Source organism: Apium graveolens, chromosome 6 (assembly GCF_009905375.1).
Source record: "Apium graveolens cultivar Ventura chromosome 6, ASM990537v1, whole genome shotgun sequence".
NCBI lineage: Eukaryota > Viridiplantae > Streptophyta > Magnoliopsida > Apiales > Apiaceae > Apium > Apium graveolens.
In genome coordinates this window covers 8002484-8030053 of record NC_133652.1, presented here as the reverse complement: position 1 = coordinate 8030053, position 27570 = coordinate 8002484, and the positions used below count along the sequence as shown (strand labels likewise).

General features: G+C 36.1%; 6 protein-coding genes across 10 annotated transcripts; 4 read left to right on the top strand and 2 right to left on the bottom strand.

Annotated features, from left to right (window-relative positions):
- The first annotated feature begins 485 nt into the window (after positions 1-485).
- On the top strand, positions 486-2851 carry LOC141664498 (uncharacterized). The gene is made up of 2 exons (XM_074470449.1): positions 486-2465; positions 2564-2851. Exons 1-2 carry the CDS (start codon positions 486-488, stop codon positions 2849-2851), a joined length of 2268 nt encoding a protein of 755 aa, XP_074326550.1.
- A 622-nt stretch (positions 2852-3473) lies between these two features.
- On the top strand, positions 3474-6507 carry LOC141667551 (trihelix transcription factor GT-4). 3 transcript variants are annotated; one of them, XM_074474098.1, is made up of 5 exons: positions 3474-3998; positions 5014-5055; positions 5431-5559; positions 5687-5911; positions 6105-6507. In XM_074474098.1, the coding sequence occupies exons 1-5, from the start codon at positions 3611-3613 to the stop codon at positions 6305-6307; spliced, it is 987 nt and encodes a 328-aa protein (XP_074330199.1). In that variant the 5' UTR covers positions 3474-3610; the 3' UTR covers positions 6308-6507. The 3 variants fall into 3 exon arrangements, with proteins under 3 accessions (XP_074330199.1, XP_074330198.1, XP_074330197.1); XM_074474097.1 differs by having other exon boundaries at positions 3474-4130; XM_074474096.1 differs by having other exon boundaries at positions 3474-4136.
- A 555-nt stretch (positions 6508-7062) lies between these two features.
- LOC141667262 (mitotic spindle checkpoint protein MAD2) lies at positions 7063-8792 on the bottom strand. The gene is made up of 7 exons (XM_074473679.1): positions 8625-8792; positions 8507-8522; positions 8293-8423; positions 7870-7990; positions 7667-7770; positions 7447-7568; positions 7063-7342 (listed from the first exon to the last, which is right to left on the bottom strand). The coding sequence occupies exons 1-7, from the start codon at positions 8698-8700 to the stop codon at positions 7286-7288; spliced, it is 627 nt and encodes a 208-aa protein (XP_074329780.1). The 5' UTR covers positions 8701-8792; the 3' UTR covers positions 7063-7285.
- Positions 8793-9921: 1129 nt separating this feature from the next.
- LOC141668019 (U1 small nuclear ribonucleoprotein C-like) lies at positions 9922-13227 on the top strand. Of its 3 annotated transcripts, none has more exons than XM_074474693.1 (6): positions 9922-10101; positions 10192-10219; positions 10302-10344; positions 10575-10616; positions 10696-10945; positions 12704-13227. In XM_074474693.1, exons 2-6 carry the CDS (start codon positions 10212-10214, stop codon positions 12967-12969), a joined length of 609 nt encoding a protein of 202 aa, XP_074330794.1. In that variant the 5' UTR covers positions 9922-10101; positions 10192-10211; the 3' UTR covers positions 12970-13227. The 3 variants fall into 3 exon arrangements, with proteins under 3 accessions (XP_074330794.1, XP_074330792.1, XP_074330793.1); XM_074474691.1 differs by having other exon boundaries at positions 9924-10088; XM_074474692.1 differs by having other exon boundaries at positions 9932-10067.
- A 1307-nt stretch (positions 13228-14534) lies between these two features.
- On the top strand, positions 14535-17125 carry LOC141667883 (lysine histidine transporter 2-like). The gene is made up of 7 exons (XM_074474525.1): positions 14535-14846; positions 15131-15514; positions 15780-16173; positions 16291-16396; positions 16480-16571; positions 16676-16744; positions 16841-17125. Exons 1-7 carry the CDS (start codon positions 14677-14679, stop codon positions 16937-16939), a joined length of 1314 nt encoding a protein of 437 aa, XP_074330626.1. The 5' UTR covers positions 14535-14676; the 3' UTR covers positions 16940-17125.
- A 279-nt stretch (positions 17126-17404) lies between these two features.
- Positions 17405-21471, bottom strand: LOC141667938 (3-oxoacyl-[acyl-carrier-protein] reductase 4-like). Its single transcript, XM_074474589.1, has 11 exons — positions 21099-21471; positions 20611-20753; positions 20267-20320; positions 19992-20072; positions 19870-19915; positions 19688-19782; positions 19537-19569; positions 19081-19215; positions 18384-18477; positions 17807-17889; positions 17405-17619 (listed from the first exon to the last, which is right to left on the bottom strand). The coding sequence occupies exons 1-11, from the start codon at positions 21265-21267 to the stop codon at positions 17587-17589; spliced, it is 966 nt and encodes a 321-aa protein (XP_074330690.1). The 5' UTR covers positions 21268-21471; the 3' UTR covers positions 17405-17586.
- Between the last annotated feature and the right edge of the window lie 6099 nt (positions 21472-27570).

Below are 27570 nucleotides of genomic sequence, written 5' to 3'. Positions count from 1 at the left end.
AACTATGAAAAAATTGAAGTTGCGAAATGGAAGTGTTATATGAATTGAGAATTTGGGTTATGCGGCTCTAAAAGGTAAAAAAACTAGGGTTATAAAAATGAGGTTATAGAAATGGACTATACGTTTGAGACCGGACCGAACGAAATATAGATAATGGAACTTGACTCGAGGATAATATGTTTAAAATTAGAATTATTAAAAAATATTTTTATTATAAAATATATATATATATAACCGGTTCGGGTTATTAACGAATCGGATCAGCCTAAATTCATATCCGCTCCATTTATAATCGGATATTTCTTATCAGATCGGATCCCGGATCGGATTTTTAATAGGTCAATCCATATCCGCTAAAATGACCTCGGATCGGATCGGATCGGGTCGGGTCGGATTTTCACTCTATTGACAGGCCTAGTTCCGAAAAAAGGATGCGTTAAAAGTAACGATGACATGACTTAAATACTTAAGACAAAATATGATGGATGGCTCTTAAATTGGATATGAGTAAGGCGTATGACCGCGTGGAGTGGAGTTATGTGGAAGCAGTTTTATTCAAAATAGGATTCGATGAGCACATTGTGAGTTTGTTTATGGAGTGCATGTGGTCAGCCAGATATAAAATTGTTCATGTGGGGAGGGAATTTGGAGATATAGTGCCCGAACGAGGTCTACGCCAAGGTGTCCCGTTGTCCTCATACCTTTTCTTGATTTGTATGGAGGGCCTCTCCGCTCTTATCAAGAAATACGAAAACAAAGGACTGATTAAAGGTATCAAGGTGGCTAGAGGAGCACCACCAGTGTCTCATCTTTTTTTCGCAGACGATAGCTATGTTTACTGTCGTGCCACGAGAGGTGAAGCTTCTCAAGTCATGTCTCTGTTGTCTGTATTTGAAAAAGTTTCGGGGCAGAAAATCAATGTTGAGAAATCAAATGTGTTCTTTTCTCAGAATGTGCAGCAAGAGACGAAAACTGAAATTTTGCAGGTCACTGGTTTTATGGAGGCATCAGCTTCTACTCAGTATTTGGGGTTGCCAAACTGTATAGGCAGAAATAAATCGGCAATCTTAGGTTACTTGAAAGATAGAGTCAGAAATCGGATACAAAGCCGGAATGGAAAACTTTTGAACAAAAGTGGCAAAGAGATACTTTTGAAAACAGTGTCCCAGTCAATTCCGAATTATGCTATGAGTGTATTTCTCATTCCTATGGAGATGTGTAAAGAGATGGAACAAATGATGTGCAATTTTTGGTGGCAATCTTCAACTAAGAAAAACAAATGCATTCATTGGATGAGCTGGGGGAGAATGTGCAAGTCGAAATTGTTTGATGGAATGAGATTCAGACATCTTCATGAGTTTAACATAGCTTTACTTGGAAAGCAGGGATGGCGCCTTATTAGCCATCCTGACAGCCTGGTTGCCAGGATATACAAGGCCCGGTACTACGTAGAAGGAGGTTTTCTCAATGCAAAGCTAGGGATTAATCCCTCGTTTATCTGGAGAAGTCTGTTAGCAGCTCAAGAACTTCTCAAACAAGGTTTGGGCTGCAGAGTGGGAAACAACGAGATGGTGAGCATAATGAATGATCCCTGGCTTCCAGATGTGGAGAATCCTTATGTGGTGACAAATAGTGAGGTGCTACAGAACAAAAAAGTGTCCTCGTTATTATGTATGAATAATCAGAGTTGGGATTTGGACCTGATTCGTGATATTTTCGACGACAGAGATGCAGAGATAATAATGGGAATCCCTTTACATGTTAACGAGCTAGACAAATGGTATTGGCGAAGGGAGAAGCTAGGCATTTACTCTGTTAAATCTGCTTATACGATTATCCAGGAGAATAACCCATACCAGGACGACTACGGAGACACTGGATTCTGGAGGAGGCTTTGGAACCTCAAAGTTCCCCCTAAGGTGAAAACATTTATCTGGAAGGCTGCCACAAATTGTCTTCCTACAAAGGATCTACTGCGTACAAAAAGGGTAAACGTTAGTGAATGGTGTCCTTTATGTAACGAAGCAGCTGAGAGTATTTTACATACTCTGATTTCTTGTTCCTTTGCCAGAGCATGCTGGAGCCATCTGTTTGTGGATATTAATGTTAATTCACAGCAATCATATTTACAATGGATGATAACCGAGATGGATGGGAAGACAGTCGATCAAAGATGCATGAGTATTATGTTATGCTGGGCTATCTGGAAGTGCAGAAATGACTTAGTTTGGAAGCAAAAGGGTATGGAGGTTAGTGAAGTCGTAGCTTTGACTAAAGTGGTCCTTAATCAATGGCGACAAGCTCAAGATAAAAATTTTGACAGGACTTGGGGTTTACTGAACTCTGAGGACAGTGATGAGCTTTGGACGGTACCAATGGAAAACAAGATTAAGGTAAATACCGATGCTGCGGTTTTTAAGCCACCAACCGTTATGCTGTTGCATTTGCTGCCAGAAATCATAAAGGTGAGTTAATTCAAGCTCGTTCCAGTTGTAAACAAGGTCGCATTAAACCCGAGTGCGCAGAGGCAGTAGGCATCAAAGAGGTGTTAAGTTGGATTAAGGAAAAGAATTTGGTTGACGTCGCTGTGGAAACGGACTGTCTGGTAGCAGTTCAAGCTATCAGAAGTACAAAGCAGATGTTGTCTTATTTCGGGAGGTTGATCGATCAGTGCAAGGAGCTCTTAAGAGAGCAAGCAAGCAAATGCGTAGTCCTTAGATTTGTAAAACGTTCTGCGAATAATTTAGCCCATACTCTAGCGAGTTCTAGTTATTCTATAGCTGAACATAGTTGGGAGCCGGATGTGGTTTACCCTGAACTTATTCATGTTCTTGAGAATGATTTGAAGTAATCAAAGTTATCTTCCTTTTGGCAAAAAAAAAAAGAAGGTATACTTACCGGTCAATTTCAAAAATAAACAAGTTACATTCATTTTAAAAGTACATCTTCGAATACATATATAATTTAGATGTAAGATAGAATTATTAATTTATATATTATATAATACTTATACGTTTTAATAAAAAAAATTATTATCTTATAAACTTAACGAATTATTATTTTATATAAAAGAGCCTGAGTCGGGACTAAACAAATTATTAATTAATTTATGTTATTAATTTATCAAGTATTAATTTAACGAAATTAATTTAAACTTTGCTTTTCCAAACATAAAAAGTTTAATTTTTATTCCCCTAATAAACCAGTTTTATTATATTTTTTTGACTAATTAGCCTTATATTACTTACAACACAATTAAACCGGGAACGACAAAAAATAAACATTTAATTATTTTTAATATTTATTATTAAAGTGTAAAACTTTCAATAATAACGTAACACTGATATTTATTAATTTTAAAGCGCCATAAATCCTTGATAAAACATTTTAAAAAAATGAAGAAAAAAAAAAGAATCACAATAGCAAAACATTAACTCTTATTACTACTAATAAAATTCTTTAAAAAAGATTATTACAAACACAAAACATTATACACATACAAAAGATGAACAACAGCTGTAAGTATAGTTGTAAGTATTGATCATCTTCTCCAACCCCAGAAACTCAAAACCCTCAATTGAGCTCAACTCACCACTCAAACCCCTCAAAAATGCTTTACGAAAAAGCCCCTCAACCGCAACCAATCGATTTCTACAAAGACGAATCACAGCCCCACCAAGCCCACATGCTAATCGAACACTCATCTTCAGCAATCTTGACTCACCAGCCCATGATTCTCGGTGACAGCAGTGGCGGCGATGAAGACAACCCAAAAGCCCCCAAAAGACGGGCCGAAACATGGGTCCAAGAGGAGACTAGAGCGTTGATTAGCTTTCGAAGAGAGACTGATTCTTTGTTCAATACTTCTAAGAGTAATAAGCATTTGTGGGACCAGATTTCTGCTAAGATGAGGGAAAAAGGGTTTGATCGATCGCCTACTATGTGTACTGATAAGTGGAGGAATTTGTTGAAAGAGTTCAAGAAATCGAAACATCAGAGTAATGCTAAGATGTGTTGTTATAAGGAAATTGAGGAGATTCTTAGGAATAGGAGTCATAAGTCGTCGAATTCTGATTTTTTTAAGGCTGATTCTCCTAAAGTTGATACCTTTATGCAATTTTCCGATAAGGGTATTCGTATGTTTTCCCTTTTTTTACATGGGTTTTAGTTTTCGTAAAATGTGGTTATGTGTTTGTTGTAATGTGATTCTCCTAAAGTTGATATCTTTATGCAATTCTTCGATAAGGGTATTCGTATATTTTTCTTTTTTTTTTACTTGGGTTTTAGTTTTCGTAAAATGTGGTTATGTGTTTATTGTAATGTGATTCTCCTAAAGTTGATATCTTTATGCAATTCTCCGACAAGGGTGTTCGTATATTCTCCTTCTTTACTTGGGTTTATACTTTTATGTTATGTGATTATTATCATGTAGTAGACTTGCTCGAGAGGGGTATTTGTATATTATCTTTTTTTTACATGGGTTTTAGTGTTCGTGAAATGTTATGTGGTTATGTGTTTATTATAATGTAGTTGACTTGATCGATAGGGGTATTCGTGAAATGTTGTGGTTGTGTTTTTATTATAATGTGCTAGACTTGCTTGATATAGGTCGGCTTCTAGTTTTGTTATGATTTTTGTCTGGGAGGTTTTAGGAAATTTGATATGCTGATGATTTATACAGTGTTCTTGTTATCGGTCCTTGCCAGTGTACTGCTAAAACTTATGTTTGCTTATGTTTGTTTGTATAAGCTGGATGTGGTTGGATATGTTTTGTGTGTCAAGTACAATGTGTTTTTTGTATGGATGTGGTGTAATGTTAGGTTTTGGATTTCACTGATCTGTAAATCACATTATATTAGGGTAATTTATTTTCTTGCTTTGATGATTTTTATGCTTGGTTTGGTACTTGATTTTTACGGTTGTTGGGGTCAGCTTCTTACTTTCATACATTTCTTTTATATAACGCTATTTAGGCAATCTTTTCGCTAAAATTACTCGACTTTGTTTAATCAGGTACTGATGAAACTGCTGCTATAGCATATGGCCCTGTGGAAGGTATGACCTTGTTATTACTCATTAAAATGTTATGTTTTGTAATTCATTACAGGATTTCTGTCTGCTTTTTTCTGTACTAGTACTTCTGAATACCTCTTGTTAGTAAAATATTTATGGTCTATGATGTCAAATAATCTTGTAGGCAGTGCCGGACTTACTACGTCAGCTCCTGCATATAGATACAGTTTCTGTTTATTGCATCACGTATTTACATTTGTTGGGAGTCTGTACTTTAAGTTATGCCTTTTGTGTTAAGTATTGGCCTGTTGACAGACTCCTTTCAAATGGTCTTTTTGTGTGCATATTCACATTGCATATGTATCTCTCAGTATAAGTTGAAAATTTGTTCAAATGTTTAAGTTCATTTTCATACAGCTAAAGGGAGTGCATCACTTAACTTGGAAAGGCAATTGGATCATGATGGACATCCCCTTGCTATCACAGCTGATGCTATTGCTGCTACTGGAGTTTCTCCGTGGGACTGGAGAGGAACTCCTGAAAATGGTCAGTTTTTGATTTAATAGATATCACAGCCTGTAAAGTTTAGTTGGCCATAAGGAATGATGTTTATTTTAGTTACCACCTGAGATTAAGCTATAAGTTGTTTGCCTCTATATTCTTTTTCTTTTAGGTGGGCAGAGAAGCATATATGAAGGGAGAGTCATTGTTGTCAAGTTGGGGGACTATACAAATAGAATTGGTATTGATGCTACTGCAGATGCTATTAAAGAAGCGATTAAGTCTGCTTTTAGGTTGAGAACAAAACGCGCCTTTTGGCTGGAAGATGAAAATAATGTTGTGCGAAGCCTTGATAGGGATATGCCTTTGGGAAACTATGTTCTTCGTCTTGATGAAGGTAAATTAATTGTGTTTCTTAATTATAATAAACAAGACAAAGGAATTCTGTAGCATTTAATTTAGTAATTCTGATGGTGTATGTATGCTGTTATAAACTCGGCAACTTGATTATGCAGAACCTGGAAACTACCAGGATGTAATGCTGCCAAGAAAATATATAGATTTGTATTAATGCAGGTGTTTGTTTTCAGGATTGACAATAAAAGTATGTTTGTATGAAGAGCCGGATCATCTGCCAGTTCACACAGAGGATAAGACCTTCTACACTGAAGATGATTTCCGTGAGTACCTCTCGCGGAGGGGCTGGACATGCCTGAGAGAGTACGAGGGTTTCAGGATTGCTGATAATTTGGATGAACTTTGCCCTGGTGCAATGTACCGCGGTGTTAACTAGGGTTGATGAAAACCTATTTAGACTCTCCTATCTTGTAAGAATGAATTGCATTTAGACGACAATTCGACTACAAACTTTAAAAGTTCAGCTAGCCTGTGTATATTGGCATATAATGGGCTGATTGGTCCGTCTTGCGAAAAATTTGAATATACCTGTTCTCTGACTTTGTCTATAAATAAGAAACTTATCAATTAGGTCAATGATTTTTTTACCTTTTCTGCTGGACGTAATGTGTAGTTAGTTTTGGCCGGACATAATGGTCAAATGTTTGATGAGATATATCCAGAACAGGATGTTGCCTGTCCTGTTCTGCGACTTTGTCTATAAAGAAGAAACTTATTATGTCAATGATTTTTTTCCTTTTCCGGTGGACGTAATGTGTAGTTAGTTTTGGCCGGACATAATGGTCAAATATTCGATCAGTAGTTAGTTTTGGCCGGACATAATGGGCAAATTTTCGATGAGATATATCCGGAACATGATATTGTCTGTAGTTTGATGTAGTTTGATTGATTGTATGTTGTCTTAGGCGTTTATGGTGGACTGAGATCAAATAAAAAGAGCTAAGGAATATGTTTGTGTCCGGTAAGTGAAAGATAGCTCCAAAAAGATCGTATACATCCAAAGATGAAATAAAATGACAGGATCAATTGAGAAAATCCTAGTTTTGATATCATTAATTCCATACGTATAAACTTTTCATCAATCCGCAAAATAACAAGTTAGTGAACTACAGGATTGTATACATACAAAGATGAAATAAAGTGACAAGATAAATTGAGTAAATCTTAGTTTTAATATCATCATTTCACACGTACCCATCGAAACTTTTCATCAATACACACACGCATCAAAACAGAAGTGGTGAATTACAGATTCACAAACATCAAATCATCATGTTGATGATAAATATATCAAAAGCACAAACAAGAAAGCAGAAAATCAACATCAGAAGGCAATAAAGAAAAACTCGCAGCTTCACTCCTCATCCCATTCGTCATTCTTGTACGATACCAGTGTGTCCACCTTGTGTATCTATGAAAACAAGCACCATCAAAGTAAGTTACCACCTGATTCCAATTTTATTCAGCTGAACAATGACTATATTAACAAGTAGGCAGAATGACTATTAATACTACCTTAGTATCAAAAGAGTGCAGTTTCACCATTTGCGGATTTTCAATCAGTTTAGCATCACTCTCAACCCAAGTAAGGGGGACTTCAGCTTCTTTATCAGTATATGCCAATACATCAAATATACCTGAAATTATCATATTATTGAAAAAAACCACCATAGTTCAGTAAAAGTTCGAAACTAACAAAAATATAAACCAAACATCTGAATCGTTATAACATTACATGGTTCATCAAGACACGGCAGATAGGTGATACTAGATATAATCTGCCTCATGATTGCTTGAATTTCTCTCATGATTTCTTTATCACTTTTCTCCCTCGACACACTGATCCAATCAAATATAGAACACAATTAAACACTACAATCGACAACAAGGAGCACAAAATAGAAAAATTAAAACTGTAGAGATAATACGAAGTATTACCCTTTTTCGACAACCTCACTATCAGTCTGAATGCTAAAGTTCCACCTCTCCAAAACCTCACTAGTAGCTTTGCTCATTATTACAAGAACTATCCTTTGCAACTTCCCAGCTTCAAGCCATTCTTGTAAAATCCAAAAATTCCACTACTCAATAAACAAGCTCATATCACAAGAATAATACCTTATAAGCTTATAAGTTACATAAAAAAAAGTAGCTTATAAGTAAAGTTAAAATATGTACATATTTCCGACTAACAAAATTTACAAGTAATTGCCAAATGGACTCTAATTAATAAACAAGCACATATCACACGAATAAATAACGTATAAGTTAAAAAAATGCACATATTTTCGACTTATATACTTATAAGTAATTGCCACACGGCCCTGATTAGTCACATTTCCGAAACAAATAAGTAATTACCCGAAAGCTGAGAATTCAGATTCGAAATAAAACTCTTAACACCCTCATCCTGCGTAAGCAGCAGTGGAAGTCCATATTTCTTCACCTTTGCAAAGCTTTCTTCAGGATAAACTCCGCGATTATAAAGAATACTACAAAAATCATAACAAATTAAAACCCGAAAACAAAACATCGAAAAAAATCAATAAAATCCATTTTTAAAATCTAATCAAACCTGTTTGCAGCATAACCTGAAAAGGGGTTTCAAAACACAACAAAATTAATCAAAAAATCAAAACCCCGCAAAAAAATAATTTTTTTTACACAAAATAATCAAAAAATCAAGAAAATACCGAAAAATTCGCTGACAATGGCGGCGGAACCTCGGAGAGTGATGATGTCTTTGGTGGCTGTTTTTGAGGAAGCCATTGATAGTTAAAGTTAAAACCTAGTATCGTTTGTGTGTATGTAATAATGTAGGTATATGTGTGAATTGTTTATGATTTGGGGGAACAATTAAAATGGTTCAGTGATATTTATTTGGGAAGTATAATAACGGCTAGTTCTATGTTATGTTGCGGTATGAACGGTCGGATCCCTTTTTCGAACAAGGGATATACGGTTTGAACTAGGTGTGAGCGCGGGACAGGCGGTGTGGTTTTTTCCTCAAACCGCAAATTAAATCGCACATGCGATTTGCTCAAATTCCCAAACAGCAACCGCACCGCGTACCCTCGAAAACCGCATAAATCACATCACGAAAATGCGGTGCGGTGCGGTGTGGTGCGGTTCACTGCGGTTTATACTTTACAAGTTAAAAAAATTAAATAAATACAAAACTTAAATTTAATCAAATTTCCGAAAATAGTTTTAGTCAATCAGAATGCAACATCTTAGTTCACTAGTATAAATACTTGGATTTTAGTTTTCCCAGTGAAGAAATACAAACAAGAAATTGTGTAGACTCTTTTTTATTTGTCACAAGATCGTGTGGTATATTTGAATTCCCTAATGAATTTAACATATAATTCTAACTCAATAAGGATGTTATGGCCATCAGGTGAAATTCAGTTTAACTAAGAATATAAAATGGTTGTTTATGTTACCCGATAGGAATATAAGTATGTATATATATAAATAATATATTAAATATTGTGGTGCGGTGCGATTTGAACCACATTTCAGAAATTTAAAACCACAACCCGCACCGCACCGCGCGGTTTATTAAAAATTCAAACCGCAACCGAACCACAAAAATTAAAAACCGCGTTTTGCGGTGCGGTTTGGTGCGGTTTTTGCGGTTTTCTGCTCATCCCTAGTTTGAACTAGAGATGCACGAAAGACCCATCAGCCCGGGTTTTGATCGGGCCATAAGCCTGTGCTTTGACCGTGCCGAACTTAAATTTTTTGGGTCGTATTTATTAGCTAATTAATTTCGTTTAAATTAAAATTATCTAAAATTAAAAGAAATTTAATATTAGTGTAAAGAAATAAATTTTTTAATAAAAAAATATTTTCAATCGTGTTCGGACCCTTCTACTTTTCTTTTTACAAATCGGATTATGAATCGAGTAGGTTTCGACTTTCGACCGGTGATCTGGTGTTAATCTGGTGTTAGTTGATCTTACCCTAATAAGAAAAAACAGGCCTCCCCTTTTATTTAGCCCACCGGCCCAAAAACAAAAGCAAACTCAGATTATTATGTCATCACTATTTAAAATTATATTCTTTTAGAAGATTCACACCTCGACTGGGTCGCGAATTAGGGTTTAAGATTTTCAAATTGGGCTAGCTCTGTAAGCTTTTATCGATCTACGGTACAATTCAATTGTATACATATATTCAATTAGCCTTTCGTATTGTTTTTATTTCCGTAAAAATTCTATTTTTTTTTTAATTTGTTTGTTTGATTGATTGCAGCTCTTTTGTGAATTGGAATCATGCCTAGGTATGTTTGTATGTAATTGCTATGTTTGTATGTTATTTAATTTTTAATTTTAATATTAGTTCTTAATGATTTTGTTTTACAGGTACTACTGTGATTATTGTGACACTTACCTCACTCATGATTCTGTAAGTCAATAATTCTTTCGGTAACTGTTAGTTATTTTTCAAGTAATTTAGTCATTTCGTTTTACGCGTTGTAATGTACATTTAGGATTATATACTAGTTTCCGTATATTAGGTTGTTAGAACTTAGACGTTACGTATATAAGTTTATTGTTTTAATTTGAAGTAGTGTTCGTGTTTATAGATTTTTGCAATTATGATGTATTGATTGTGGATATACTGTGGGTTTTCAGCCTTCTGTACGGAAGCAGCATAATGCGGGATACAAGCACAAGGTATTGTAGCGGCTTTAGGGTTTTTAATGCGGTAATTGTGATTTTGAGAATGTGTGATTTATCGGATGTTTTTGTGCAGGCGAATGTGCGGGAGTATTATCAGCAGTATGAGGCGCAACAAAATCAGATTTTGATTGATGAAAGGATTAAGGCGCATCTTGGGCAAGCTGCCTCGTATCAGCAGGTTGGGGCAGCTTACAATCAGATGAGACCTCGTATGGCTGTATTACCTACACCTATGATGCCCATGCCTGGGAATCCGCAAATGCCAATGACTTCACCGTTGTTACCTGGAATGAGGCCGCCGCCTCCTCTTTTGATGAGACCAGGTAAGTCTGACAATGCAAATATCATTTTGATTGGTGTTTTTTGTCATTTTGGATGATGGAAGTCCAAAACAGTAAACTGGTAGCAAGTTAATTTATCATCTATATCATATCTTGCATTTTGATGGATAATTTGAAAAAGAAAAAACAGCCCCTCTTTTTTTTGCCTCGACATTCCATATAGTATCGGTCTAATACTATGTATAGGATCAATTGTAGGAGTTCTCATGTGATGTCGGACTGCTTGTGGGGGGGGGGATAGAATAACTACTGAGTACTGACACGTGAAATCTAGTAAAAAATATATAAGTCGGAGAGTGCACAGCGCACTAATTTGTAACTATGAATCCTTCTGCATCATTATGTAAAATTAACTTTATTGGTCGGATTAGTTTATTAATTCTGAACCCCTTTCAGACTGAATTGTAAAAGTTGTTTAGACACGCTTGAGCCTCTTGCCTAAGTATAGATTCTCTCAATAGGTTTGTGCTTCAGTACGTGTACCCAGGATCAAATTTACCAACGGCCTTAAATAAGCTGATGGATGCATGATGAGCCAAGTAGGAAAGGACTTTATAGGTTCTAGTCTTAAAAAAAAAGAAGTTTATGTTTTCTTTCTTCATTTCTGTAGGTATCCCAGACACTAAATCATCTGGATCTATAGATCTAGGTAATTGATCCATAAAAAAGGAAGAAAATTCGGTTTGTTCTTACAGTTATCAATATCGTTGACAACGTCATCATTTATAGACATATCAACTTTACTTCAAGAGTTTGTTCCTTTCTGTCCTTTCCCCATATATATGCTTGCTTGCACTTATTTTTGCCCAAAGGAGTAGCACTTGGACAAGCTCTGACATAACCATCGTATGAGAAAATATGTTGCTTTATAGGAGGGTATATGCCTCTACTGATCTTTCTCGTAAACGGTCTGCACTTAACTTTGTCTTTCTGATCTGGTTTTGTTTACTCTGCTATCAGCATGATTCCATCCATGGTGGCCAGTTTATTTATTTAAAAATTAAAATGACCGTACTGTTTTAGACTTTAGAGTTTGATGAAGCTGCTGATGCTCCCACTTCCTAAACAAAAATTAATCCTCAAGATGTATTTGACAATTCATAATCTATTAATACAATGAAAATGGACATACCCAGCACACTCATAACGTAGTTGTGTGTATGTATATTTCACTTGCGAAAAATAATTTGTAATACTAAACTTATAATGTAAACTTAAATGAACCCAATTAGAAAGAAAAAAGAAAGAAGATAATTACACAAGGTTTTGTGATTACCCAATCAAAAAATTATTTATTTGATGAGGTTTTTCATTTATCGAGGTTCTACTGTAGGACTAAATCAATAAATTCAAAAAAAAACGTAGTGTTTATAATATTCACTAAAATTGGTTTTTTGGTATATATTTTGTTAGCATGGGAAAAAGAGAGGAGGGAGGGTGATAAATGAACTCTAGATTTCTTTAACACCAATATTTTTGAATATTATAATCCGATTTGTGCATAAAACGCAATTGAGTTGATTTAGCCAAAAAAAGAAAGGCAGACCCGTGATTAAAAAAATAATTAATTGTTTTAGCTCAATCAAATGATTACTTAATGATAGTGTGAGCTAAATGTTATATTATGCATCTTCAATTTACTAAATTTTTATCGTGCAAAATTTGACCATTCATGAGATTGTACCTATTTTTTCTCGTGTCTCTTTTGGTGTTTGGTTTAATCTCTGTTTGTTTTTTCAGGTTACATGCCTGCCCCAGGCATGCCTCCGATGACAACCACACCACCTGGCGCTCCTCCCTTGCCAGGCCAAGTTGATGGTGCCCCTAGACCTATGATAATGAATCCCACACCAATGGTTCCTGGTAGCACACCAGCTTCAAGCGGTGCACCTCCAGCGTTTACACCAGTAATGTATCAATCCAACCCGAATCCAGGAGCACCAAGTGGAGGCTTTGATGGTTCCAATGTAAATGCCCAGCCCCAAGCTGCTGAGTCTGGTCATTAGGTTAAATGGATTGTTCCAACTTTAGTAGTACTCAGTTAAGTTGTGCTCTTGCACATGCTTGGTTTGCCAAAAGTTATTTATGGCGTGTTTGTACTTGTTATGAATTGTACAAGAAGCAAACTTATGAATGCATTCATATTTGCTTAGAAGCTTTTGTTAATGTGTGTTACTGTTAAAGCTGGAAATGCAAATCCGGATTCTGCTAAATGATACTTGTTTGGTTATCTTATGTTATAAATAACTTATTATAAATTAAAAGTTGTATATATTTGTCCAACTCTCTATTTCCAAATTTGCTATAATTTTCTCAATTTTCTGTTCAATTTTCTAATTAAACTAATGAAAAATGAGAAAAAGAACATAAACCACTTACACAAGAAATATGAATAAAACAAGTTTAATAATTTTTTTGTATACTGCTCAAAACTGAATTACATAACTCATAACTCTTTTATATAATCAATGAACACTTCTTTATAATGACATATTAACAATATTATATTAAGAACACATAATAACACTTGTTAATCTTAATGTTTCTAAAATTGAATGGTATTATATTTTTTTGTATTCCCGTCACATGCAAATTAATGTTAACTTTATCTATTTATCAATGGTCAAAACTGAAATTATTTTTAATAAAGAATACTTAATTTCGTTTTCCTATTACAAAACTAAATCATATGTTTGATGTCTCTATATCAAATAAATATATAATAAAAAATAGAAACTTTATTTATGTGTATAAAACTTTGTTACTTTCCTAATTACAGGTTTATCAACTGGAGTGGTATATATCTTAGATTCAGTCAACTAAATATGTAGTTAGTTAGAGATAATACGGGATCATGTAAAATAAATCTTAACTGAATATACTTTTAACTGCTCCTCACATTTTTAGGCTATGGATAATTGCAGCAAAGATAACATTAATTTTTACTAACCTACTTTTAAGCAACAACTGATCCATAGATCCCCATATAGCTCCGAACATATCTTAATCACCTTTATTTATCCACTAATAATTATATTTTCTTAATTTTATAACCTCCCTTTTATATCATAACAAAATATTGGTTCCGTTTCGAAAAATCTGTCAACTTTCACTTTGTGCACGTATATTAAAGTGCATTGTCCATGTATTTACGTAAATTTAAAAAATCTGAATAAAAGTTAAAAGGACTTTTTTGAAAAATACCCAAGTCTAAAATTAATTTTGCAAAAATACTGTCATTTAAAAAAAAATTGCAAAAATATTTTTTAATTTGTAATAATATTATATAATATTTTTTTGCAAAAATACACAACTGAAATCAACCGCATGCAACTTTTGACGAGTTTCTGCAATTACATGCAACTCCATTCAACTAGTTGCATATCTGTTTGATTTTGGTTGATTCCGTATTTTTGCAAAAAAAATCAGAAGTAAAATTGCAAAAAAAAGCTTAAAAAAATTAGTATTTTTGGTAATTTCTCGAGTTAAAATAGTATTAATTTTTAAAAAATATATAAGTACTTTGATCTTAGTATATCAAGAACTAAAATATCAGTTATTCATCAGCACTAGAACTTCACTCTGTGATAACTACACAAGTTTCCTACTTTTGTACGTTGAAAGAGGCTTTAGAAAGTTAAATAAATCAGCTCTTTTGTTGGCACATTTGATTTTTTAGTCTTGTTTACAGAAATTTAATTGAAGGGGAAAAAATGGTGGTAAATGATGACAGAAAAACAGCAGAGGAGAAGGCCATAGATGATTGGCTACCAGTTACTTCTTCAAGGCATGCAAAATGGTGGTACTCTGCTTTTCATAATGTCACTGCCATGGTTGGTGCTGGTGTTCTTAGTCTTCCTTATGCTATGTCGGAACTCGGATGGTACGTCTGGTAGACACATTTGACGGAATGCAATCGCTTGTTAAAAAAAATAGTTTAGCAATTCGGATTCCTATTATTTTACATGAACCATTTTTGTGCGAAAAAATTAAAGTTCAGGCCATCTTCGTGCAATTAAGTCTTTAATTTATTTCATTTTACGTGTCTACAAATACTCAGATGGCTATATGTGTACAATACATGTTAAAATAATATAGATCATGGAAAGGGTCATTCTCTAACATCTTAAGATTTTAGAGTAACTGGTTCCTTGACACATGTTTCAGGGGAGCAGGGATTACAATGGTTGTTGGATCATGGTTGATAACCTTGTATACAATATGGCAAATGGTGGAGATGCATGAATGTGTTCCGGGAAGACGATTTGATAGGTACCATGAATTAGGCCAAGCAGCATTTGGGGAAAAGCTTGGCCTCTGGATTGTTGTTCCTCAACAGCTTATTGTGGATGTCGGTACGTGCATTGTTTACATGGTCACTGGAGGTAAATCTTTGCAGAAGTTTCATCGGTCAGTTTGTCCAGACTGCACTCCCATCAGAACTACATTCTTCATCATGATTTTTGGATCTGCTCACTTTGTGCTCTCTCTTCTCCCCAATTTTAACTCCATATCTGGTATTTCCTTCGCTGCTGCTGTCATGTCTTTGAGGTAATTTAAGATCAATATCATGTTTAGTAGTCGTGCATTGTCTAATAATGTCATTACCAACACGAAAGAAGAGTTTCTAACAGAATGACATGTTAACCGTGCTTGAAGTCATGAAATATACGTAGTAGATGTTGTCAAGGAACCAATTACTCTAAAACCTCAACGTTATAGAACATGACCCTTTCCAGGTTCTTATATTATTTTAACAGATGTTAGGTGCTTCAATCCTACATTTATGTTGTGAAACTATCTTTCCTGTTTGTAGTTACTCTACTATTTCTTGGGGAGCTGCACTTAAGAAGGGAGTGATTCACGACGTGAGCTATAACCTGAAATCAGAAGACACAAGTGCAAAAATATACGACTTCTTCAATGCTTTGGGATCAGTGGCCTTTGCTTATGCAGGTCACAATGTAGTTCTTGAAATCCAGGCTACAATTCCTTCTACTCCTGAGAAACCTTCTACTAAACCAATGCATAAAGGTGTCTTTGTTGCATATCTACTTGTTGGCTTCTGCTACTTTCCTGTTGCATTTGTCGGATACTACATTTTTGGAAACGCGCTTGATGACAACATTCTGCTGACACTGGAGAAACCAACTTGGCTGATTGCAACTGCAAATATGTTTGTCGTTGTCCATGTTCTTGGAGGTTACCAGGTGATGATCCAATGATCCATTTCAGATTTCAACAACTACTAGCTCTCTTTTCTCCAACAATTTTTTGTCACTTACTCTTGATCAATCAGTGTTTGGCTTTGCTTTAAACCACCACAGGTCTTCGCGATGCCTGTGTTTGATATGACCGAGACATTACTGGTTAAGCATATGGGATTTAAACCTCGTACCATGCTCCGCGTAGCAGTGAGATATACATATGTTGGTAAGTATGCTACTGACAATGCAGCCCCTCAGATAGATTTAATTTCGGAGAATCGAGTTTCCACTGATGTTTTCGTGTTGCAGGACTTACAATGTTCATTGCCATTGCAATTCCTTTTTTTGGAGGTCTACTTGGTTTCTTTGGAGGCTTTGCTTTAGCTCCTACATCATATTATGTAAGTAAGAAACCCTAATGTTGTATCTGGTTCTCATAATTCTATTCCCAGTTTTCAGCATTATCGAAAACTAATCAATCAGCCTTGTGACATTGTTCACATAGCTTCCTTGCATCATCTGGTTGATCCTCAAAAAACCTCGAAGATTCAGCTTTTCTTGGTGCTTAAACTGGGTAAATTAACTTCGTTCAGTCTCCTAATCATGTATGTTTCTTGTTTCATTTGCGACTTACTGATCTGTATATATTTTCCGGCTTTGGAAATTTCAGGTATTCATAGTGATCGGTGTTAGTATTATGGTTGTAGCACCCATCGGTGGGCTTAGAACAATCATCGTCTCCGCCCAGCAGTACAAATTCTTCAGCTAAGTTAGAACCAGATTCTTCAGCTAAGTTGGCTCATCAAATTGTGTTGTTAGCTTAGCTACTAATTTGTAATAAGATGATGATGATTATTACTTCAATTAAGTTAGTCCTGCTCAGTTAAGATAGATTAATTTTAAAGTACCTGTAGTAGTAGTTTTTCTTTTTATATGGTAGTAGTTTTTCTTTTTATTTGGTGAACTTGACAACTTAATATACAGTATGTTTTTCTTTTTATTTGGTGAACTTGACAACTTAATATACAGTATGGTAATAGATGTTTCAAATTGTAAAGACTATTTTTTTTTCATATGCTCTCTCTCTCTCTCTCCCTCTCTCTCTCTCTCCCTCCCTCTCTCTCTCTCTCCCTGTTCAGGTTAATCTATAATTATCAATTTACAATTTTACATACCACCAAATTTATATTTCTTTTTAGTGTACCGTTAAAATGGACTAGTGCAACCATGCATGTATACAATAACATTGTCTTCAAATGATAATCTATAGCAAAATCTTGTACAAGTATCTTATTTGATAAGCTCTTCAAAGCAAAATGTCTGGAACCTTTTACCTATTTAACATGATAATCTACTATTACTGGATTGAACAAGTTTAGTTTGACACTTTGTCAGAAAGGATGTGCGGCTCTTCCCTTACATTACCATTCCTCCATCGATTGTAAGTACCTGCAACACAACATTATCAGTCAAAAAAATTGCAAATTTGTAGTCCCTAAAATATATGCAATACTCATGAAGTATTAATAAGTTCAGAATCAAGAAAACAGGGCCACATCTTGGTACACAGCCTAAAATTAAATTAATGTTAATTCCAAGGTGATGAACAACTATTCACAAGTGAATTACTACAAACCTGTCCGGTCATGTAACTTGCTGCGGGATTAAGAGCCAAGAACTCCACCAGTCCTGCAACTTCTTCTGGTTTGCCATATCTTCCTGAAATTAGAGAAAAAACAAATTGTATCAGCATCTCCATAGGTATTTTCATAAATATTTGTTCAATTTCATTAATTTCCCTGTAAAATTACAAAAACAAGCAACAATGAAGTACAAGTTGATACATGTCAATCTACGATTATGATTCCTGCTTGACATCTGACCATAACATTATATCAAAAACTGATGCATCACAAACTCACACTGACATTGACAACTTCAACAGGTCAAACGATGAATTCTTAACCCACCATGAGGAATCATTTTGTGCATGTAAACATGATGCAAAGGTGCAAACTCGAAAAAATGAAGAATTCTATCAGTAACTAGAACTTCATGCACAGACTTGAACAACACAAAGATGATAAGCATCTGGATAACCAATATATTTCTGCATATATAATACATAAACCAGCACCAAAACACGTTTTTTACAAGGAACAACAAACTAACAAGTGCCAGTCATTTGTTTATATATGTCGAAAATGTCTTACCCAAAGGAATTGTAGTCAAGATCTTTTTCTCAATATCTTCTCCGAGCTTAGCAGTCATATCAGAAGCAATGAATCCTGGAGCCACAGCATTCACCTGTTTATCAAAAGGGCTGTAACTCATAAGTACATTTTTTATCTACTAGTACATTGATATTGACATGCGTAACTGCATCCAATATATGTTAGCCGGACTCAGGTACATTTGTCAGACATGTGTGCAGATCCTAGTATCAAACTCTTTAAAAAACTGGGTTTCTTGTATGGATTAGAAATTGGACTTGGGTGCAGGTGCAGAGACTTGGCATTAAATTTAATATGGTTGAAATTGCTTAGAATCATATACATTTTACTACCAAAAAGTAACACTTAACAATATGTGGAACTCGTAGAAACAAGAAATTAAAAGTAAAATATAAGACAAGTCTTCCAAGGACCTTGTTCTATATAAACATGATCTTGCTCTATATAAGCAATTCAGAACTCAAGATGCCCATATATTTCGTTCCGAACTATACTGATGTAATGTTAAGAATCTTGCAAAAAACATGTAAGATAAAGTAACCAGTTTCAGTATGAAGGATCCAACTCAGATCTCATACCACGCCAGTATCATGTCCGGTCGACATGGTACAAGGACAAAATTGGAAAATACAGGTAACAAACCATCCTATTACATGGAAAGAAATGGTACACTTACATTGATGTTCCTGCTCGAGTATTCCTTTGCCACAGCTTTAGTGAAGCCAATCACCCCAGCTTTTGCAGCACTATAATTTGCTTGCCCCACATTGCCAACAAGACCAACAACTGATGCTATGTTAATTATGCGTCCCTGAGAACATGAGTTTACAGGGAAATGACAATTTAAAACCACGACACACAGAAAATGATAATAAACTATTGCTTTGTTGACATTTATTACTAAAATATTATGGTCTATGCAAACATGCAAAAGGGGAACAGTGCACAAGGCTCCCATATTAAGCGAGCATGGAAAAGTCTGATGTACGCAAAATCACTCTAATGACCATTTCAGAGTTCAAACCCGTGAATGCACAAAGTGATCATTGTAGTTGAGTTCTGGTCTATGTCTACATGTGAAGTACAGTTATACAGAAATCTAAATGACAGTCAGATGCTAAAATTGCAATACCTTTTTCTTCTTCATCATAATTTTGGCTGCTGCCTGCAAAAACATAACTTAGCTCAGTGATGTAGTATTTCCATGTTTCACTTATATATTAATCACATAGATAAGGGGTATATAATATCCATGTTTCAGCATTTAAACCATAGAAACATACCTGTGTGCATATGAATACACCCGTGAGATTAAGATCAATCACCTCCTGCCACTGAGGTGTCTTCATTCTCATTAGCAGGCCATCCCTGGTAATTCCTGTAAATATTAATGCAACTAATTAGCAGGTTGTGTTACAGAATAAAAACAGTAAATTGAATTTTAAATGATAGACTTTTGAGTTACCTGCATTGTTTATAAGAACATCAACTGTTCCCCATGCATCAACCGCCTGTATGTGTAATAGCATTACAAATTAGTTGCTTCTCTTCCAAACCAAACAATAAACAGAGCAAACATCCACTCACAGTTTTTATCATTGACTCCACATCCGCTTCTTTGGAAACATCTCCTCCAAAAGTAAGAGCTTGACCACCAGCTGCCTCTATCTGCAACATTATAGTATGATAACTTAAAATGTCAAGAAGTAATTACAGTTTATTAAAAAAACATAAGCTGCCGCAGTAGACCTGTGTGACCCTCTAAACATCATTACTAGTATTGTTTCCTAAAGACCACTAGTCAACGTATCTAAAGCAATATCTAACAAACATCAAAAGAGATGTATAGACAAGATGTTTACCTCTTTACAGACTTCTTCTGCCTCTTTTGATGATCTTGCATAATTGACCAGAACCTGCACAATAGAAGGCCCAATATCAATATTTGCACAAAGCTACATGTGTGAATATTGGCCTTGACATATATACAAAACTTTTAACTAGCCATCTCAATAGATACAATTTCCTTGCAACAGCTACGGATTTCAGGTTGCGACTTGATTGATTATGTACAGCAAAAGGAAAATACCAATTAAACCATATTTAAATAAGAAAAAAAAAAGTCAAAGCCAAAAATTACTATAACATACATGACCATCACTCATTTCGAGCTGAAATAAAAAGTTAAAAACCTCTAAACACTAACCTTACACCCAGCTTTCCCCAAAGCCAATGCAATAGCCTTGCCAATACCTCGAGAAGCTCCTGTCACCACCACAACTGGAGCTTCCACATCTTTCGCAGCTTCCACAGCAGCTTTCTCAATTGTCGAAACTTGAGCTTTCACACCTACATTACCATCATTGTTAAAACCATTTCAATTTCCGAACCCCTCTTCACCATTGCATTTTCCAAAAAAGACTTAATTTTTGTTAATTAAACAACCAATTCTAAAACCCCCTTCAAACAACTCAATAAAAAACACAAACAAAATAAAACCAAGAAAATAAGCATTTAATTAAAACATTACAATCATTGTTAAACCCATTTTAAACCCCACTTCAACAATGCATTTCCAAAAAAGATTAAATCTTTACTAATAAAACACTTAATTCTAAAACCCCTTTAAACAACTCAAGCAAAAACACACAAATAAAAAAAATCAAGAAAATTAACACTTAACTAAAACATTACCAGAGGAACCAAAAGAAGAAGCTGATCGGCATTGAAAATTGAGATCATGGGTCTGAAAGGATTTCGAAAAGGGTACAAAACAACCCAAATTAGTGATTTTCCGGTCAGCTGAAGAAATTCCGGCGATTTTGAAGGCGGCGATAGCAGATCCGGCGACGGAAGTGGCCATTTTAAATCTCTGAATAGAACAAACTGAAGATGAAGAAATAGAGAAGAAACGAGAAGCTATGAAATTAGCCAGAGAGATAAATGTAGTAAAGATTATATATAAGTGTGTGTGTATCTATAAATTTTTGTTGCTTCGGAAACTCCGAAGACTCTACTATGGCGATGAAAACTAGGTGCTCTCCTTGTTAACAATTTGCAAGCTTCTCACAAATTAAATTTTTTCTTTTGTTTTTTTTTTGTTTTTTTGATAATACCTTGAATATTTTAGGAAAAAAAACCTAAATATTTACAAATATAGCTTTTCAAAGAAAGTTATAAAATTTTATGTTTCCACGATTTTTGTAAAAATACGGTTTGACAAATTTATCACAATATTTGTAAATAAATTAACTATAAATGGAACTTTAAAATTTAGTAACTAAAATTATTTTTCATTGTTAGGTTGGTTATCAGGTTTCTCTAGTTAAATTAAGTGTAACTATAAATTTAACTAACATTGACTTTGATTATTTTTTTGAAAAATGATTAAAAATATAATTTTTATTATATTTTGTTGCAAATCGTATTTTGCACACAGCTTCTTTTTACCATATCAAAATGATGTTTTTAACATAGTAATAATCATGAATTTTACTTTGTAAATGACATGTTGTGTTGTCTAGAACAGAGTAATAATTTTGAATTTAGGATTTTGACAACGTTTCTTATGTCTGGAACAGTCCATGTTGGGCCAACAACCTAATATAGTATAGAAATCAAAACAACACACTTTATTTAAATGTTGGAAATAGACTATTTCCAGACCATAAAGACGAGACGACTATTACTCTGTTAGGCGCATCAGGGGATGTATATAAGAGAAGAAGATCGTAAGTAACTTTGGCGCAAAAGCAAGCGGCGAAGATTTGCAAGGGCTACCCCGGGCCCGGGGCTTGAGGCAATGGAGCGTCCGGAGCCTCTTAAAAAAGGGAGTGTACAAAATAAATATTATAACAAAAATGACGACTATAGGATCAATGATGTTATATATTCATAGAGCTAGATTAGTTGTCTCACCAAATTTCATGTTTCTATGTCTACGATTTTACTTCTCTATATTGTGTGTGGATGTTTTATGGATTTTTGTTTCGAGTCTCGCCAAACGCACGGCGCACCCGAATATGTTTTTCTTGTTTGTCAAGTTAGCCCTTTTCTGGGTGCTTTTCTGGGTGCTTTTCTTGCTGGGCATGCTCCCCATGGACGAGTTTCGGCCAACTCTTAAGCCATTCATACCAGGCGCAGGCAAAAGTATTTAACCCGTAGATGGCAGATTCAATCCACTTCCGGGCCCTTCGGGCTCCTCAGACCCCACTTTCTTCGAAGCAACGAGGGTGGACCAATCGAAAATGGATCTATACCCGTCGTCTCCAGGTGATCCTGGAGCATTGCCTGAAATTTTTCTTTCTTCGATGGTGATGAAGTAGAACAACCGACAACCCTAAGCTCGCTGATAACTAGAAGCACTCATCTTAGATATTCCCCTCGATGGAGGAGAAAAATTATACGAGAGCATAACATTAGGTTTTATTACGTTTACAGGGGCTTATAACCACATATTCCCCTTGATGGAGGAGAAAATTTATACGAGAGCATACCAAGTTGTTTTACAACTTTCACTATTTCTTTTTTATTTTTGTCGTGTTCCAACTAAAAATGAAAATGAAAAAGAGTGAAAGTGGCTTCTAGTGCTTGGTGCCTTTTATTCTAATAGTATCAACCCTTTTTTTGGGCGTTATCAGTCTCGAGGGTATATTCTTCTTCGCAGTTCCACTTGTCTATTTAGTCATTTTTTTCTACCCTTGGAACTAATTCCTCTTACAATACTTTTATTTTATTCGTTGGAGAGGGGACTCGCACAATGGCATTTTTTCCGCTCTTCCAACCAATAACATACTACATTCTTTGTTGTTTTTCGGAAGAGCACCGCCTACATCAATCCATTTTTTCATTTATCAATTTATTGATCTTTTTTAGATCAAATTCATTAAAGTGCAGATATTCTGCACGAATCGGCACGGCTAACCGCCCCGGTGTCGGGGGCTTGCATCATATTTCTATGCTTTAGGAAACGAGGACAGGTTGCATTTTGGGTTCCCTTTTTCTTTTATTTGGTGGTGAGTACTGAAATCAAATTTGAATTAGATAGGTTATGAGACAGAGCCTGCATACATGCTTAGGATACATAAAACTACAGTAAGAAACTCTTAAACAAGATTTTACTCGACTAATATAGAACTCAACGCTAAAATAAAATAAATATATATAATCGCTAAGCTTCCAGCTAGAGAAAAGAAATATCAGGCCTTTCTTGATCGCGATTTTGTTTTAAGAAATAGTATTTTGATAATCTCCCTTAAAAATTATAAGTCGTTACTTCTCATGAAACAGAGGGAATATTACTTAAGTTATATTCATTTTATTATTATTTAAGATACTAATGGATGTATTGGCATGTATAAATTAGGGGTTTTTCTAGTGTATGCCTGATATGGAGTAAAATAAACCCTGATTGCGTAATTAATATGACATTAATAATGCTCGGTTTGGGGTGTCAATAAATCCCATTTTAAAGGGCCCAAAACCCTGAATATTAATTAATTTCGTAATTAATTAATATGAGTAAAATCAGCTAATAAGTGAAATCCAAATAAAGTACAATTCCTTGGCCCTTGGGGATTGACAACCAAGAAACCCCATGGGACAAATAATCAATTTCCTGCATTATAGGACTCCAAAGTCCACTCTAAATCTGAGACTTGTCCACCAAGTCTCCTAACCCTAATCCAATTCAAAGGCATCTCATGCTTATATAAGGGGTCTCATCCCACAAAACAGAACTACGTTTTTTTGACTTGATCTTTGGCAAACAATAAGGTACGTAGGAATCTTGTAAAGACAAATCGAGTCACGAGGCACGAGAGCAGTCAAATCGAGTCTCGAAGCTCACGAACCCTAGCAATAAATACACCCTAATTTCTTACCCATAACATTTGGCGCCTTCTGTGGGAAGACATAAAAATAACCATGGTGAACACACGAAGCAGAAATACACCCTAATATCATCAGTGGTGGTGATACCCCCGCACTCAACCTATGCCACCAAGGGGGAACCCTGGTAGGAGCAACTAAACCTCAGCCACAAGGGACGAATCAACCGGCTCCTCAAGGGACGAATCTCCAATTTCAGCAGCTACATGCACCTGTGAATTCTCGACCTTAAAGTATGAATACTCAACGATAATGGCCACTAACCCCCCTTACGGGATGCCCCTATACCCCGAACTTGGAGGAAGTGGACACTCTAATAGGTTTTAAGCACAAGGGCGGATGCCCCAATACATACGTGGTCTGGCTCCTATTCCGGACGACCAAGAATTCTCCGGACCTTATATACTGATAGAGACTACGAATCATCGGATGACGATGTTGCTTCGAGAAGGAGGTGTGCTGGTAAAGAACTGATGCCTGATACTAACCAGCGCACCAGGAGCACTCAAGGGACGAATCCCCAAGATGCCCAGGAGAGGATCATGGCTCATGAAGCTGAGATCCAAAGGCTGAAGCGCGACCAGGAGACGCACCTGACCCCAAGACCCCACTTGCTCTGAGGCGGAGATATCCCCCTCCAATCATAGATCTGGATGGTCCAATACCAAGAAGGGTTGTTGCCCCAAGGGTTGATTTAAGTGATATTATGCCCCTAGGCGATTCTGATGATCCAACTCCACCATTCACTGAAGAGATTATGAATGCCCACATCTCAAGGAAGTTTAAGATGCCCACCATCAAAGCATATGATGGTACTAGCGATCCAGCAAACCATGTCAGAACATTTTTTAATGCCCTGTTACTACAGCCTGTTAACGATGCTATTAAGTGTCAGGTCTTTTCTCAAACCCTGTCGGGTATGGCTCAAAGATAGTACAGCCGTCTACCTCCAAACTCGATTGGATCTTTTAAGGATTTAAGCCAAGCTTTCATCAAGTAATTTATCAGTGGTAGAGTACATGAGAAAAGTTTAGCATCTCTCATGAGCATTGTGCAAGGAGCAAAGGAGTCCTTGAAAGACTATCTGAACCGTTTCAAAAAGGAAGCCTTGAAGGTCCGAGATCTTGACGACAAGGTAACTATGATAGCACTGCAGTAGGGAACTAAATATGAGTTCTTCAAGATGTACTTAGTCAAGCGTCCCCCTGAAAGCATGTTACAACTCCAAGATAGGTCCGGGAAGTATATCAAGGTGGAGGAAAGTATGAAGAAGACGGTGGTGAACAACGAGCCCGCTGGTGGAAAGAAGCGAAAGGATGATCTAGAATATAATGCCAAGGACAAGTATCCTGGAATCGAGAAAAATGTTGACTCAACCCCGAAGAAAGGAGGGACTGGACAAAAATTTACTGAATATGCTAGGATGAATGTTCCTAGGAGCCAGATCTTGATAGAAATTGAGAAAGATAGGGATGTTTGTTGACCTAAACCCCTAAAGGATGATCCCATAAAGTTAGATAAAAGCAAATATTGTAGATTTCACAAGGATGCTGGTCATGACACCGATGAGTGCCGACAACTGAAGGATGTAATCGAATTCCTGATCCAAAAAGGGAGATTGAGTAGGTATACTGGGGACGGAGAGAAACCCAATAATGGAAGGAGGAACTTTGATGATCATAGGAGAGATCAAGATGATCAGGGGCGAAACCCTCAACCCCGAGGGTCAGTGATATATACGATCTTTGAAGGACCAACCGTTGTTGGATCGTCCAAAAACTCAAGGAAAACTTATGCTAGAGAAGTCACGCACATAGTGGGGAAGCTCCGAAAAGGGTCAGGACATGAGTAACAATGGTATTTGATGATTTCGACTTGGAAGGGGTCAAGTTTCCCCATGATGATCCCCTAGTCATAACACCCATAATAGGGAATAGTCCAGTGAAAAGAGTCCTTGTAGACAATGGAGCATCGGTGGACATCTTACTCTATGATACCTTTATAAGTATGGGCTACAATGATTCTCAATTACCCCAACTGATATGCCGATATATAGCTTCGCTGGAGTCGAGTGCCCCGTGGAAGGAATAATTAAGCTACCTCTAACAATGGGTCAGGAACCAAGACAGGCCACACAGATGTTAAACTTTATGGTAGTGAAGGCTGGATCAACCTATAATGCGATCATGGGAAGGACATGTATACACGCCTTTAAGGTAGTCCCCTCGTTCTACCATTTCTTGATCAAGTTTTCGACCAGAAACGGAATAGGAGAATAAATGAGAGATCAGAAGATGGACAGAAGCTATTATATAGCCTCGCTAAGGGCATATGGAGTAGGGGGAAGGTCTTGCCTATTGAAGATCTAGATATTCGTGAGAATGATGAGAAACGAGGAAAGCCTGCAGAAGAACTGATCTCGGTTCCTTTGGCTCCCGAGGACCCTGAAAAAGTAACTTTCATTGGAGCATCATTGGAGGAACCCCTTAAAGGAAAGATAGTAAGGTTCTTGCAAGGGAATAATGATGTGTTCGCATGATCGACAACATATATTCCCGGTATGGACCCGGAATTGATCACCCACAAGTTGAACGTGGATCCCGATCGAAAGACTGTGACGCAAAAGATAAGGAATTTTGCCCCTGAAAGGTAGGAAGCCATCAAGCAAGAAGTGGAGAAGCTCTTAGAGGCTGGTTTCATTGAAGAGACACAATTTTCAGAATGGTTAGCAAATCCTTTAATGGTAAAGAAGGCCAATGGAAAATGGAGAATGTGTGTAGATTTCACTGATCTGAATGATGCATGCTCAAAGGATTATTTCCCGTTGCCAAGGATAGATAAACTGATAGACACGACCGCAGGTCATGAGATGTTAAGATTTATGGATGGGTTTAGCGACTACAATTAGATCAAGATGCATACGGATGACATCTCAAAGGTATCATTCATCATTGACTTTGATGTTTTTTATTATCCTGTTATGGCATTTGGTTTCAAGAATGCAGGAGTTACCTATCAAAGGTTGGTAAATAAGATTTTTAAAAATATTATTGGGAAAACTATGGAAGTATATGTAGACGACATGTTAGTCAAGAGTCTTGTGAAGACTGACCACATAACCCATTTGAGGGAAGCTTTTGAGGTTCTGAGATACCACAAAATGATGTTAAATCCTACAAAGTGTGCTTTCGGAGTGGGATCTGGAAATTTTTTGGGATTGATGGTCTCCAAAAGGGGAATTGAGGCCAATCCCGACAAGATAAAGGCCATCTTAGAC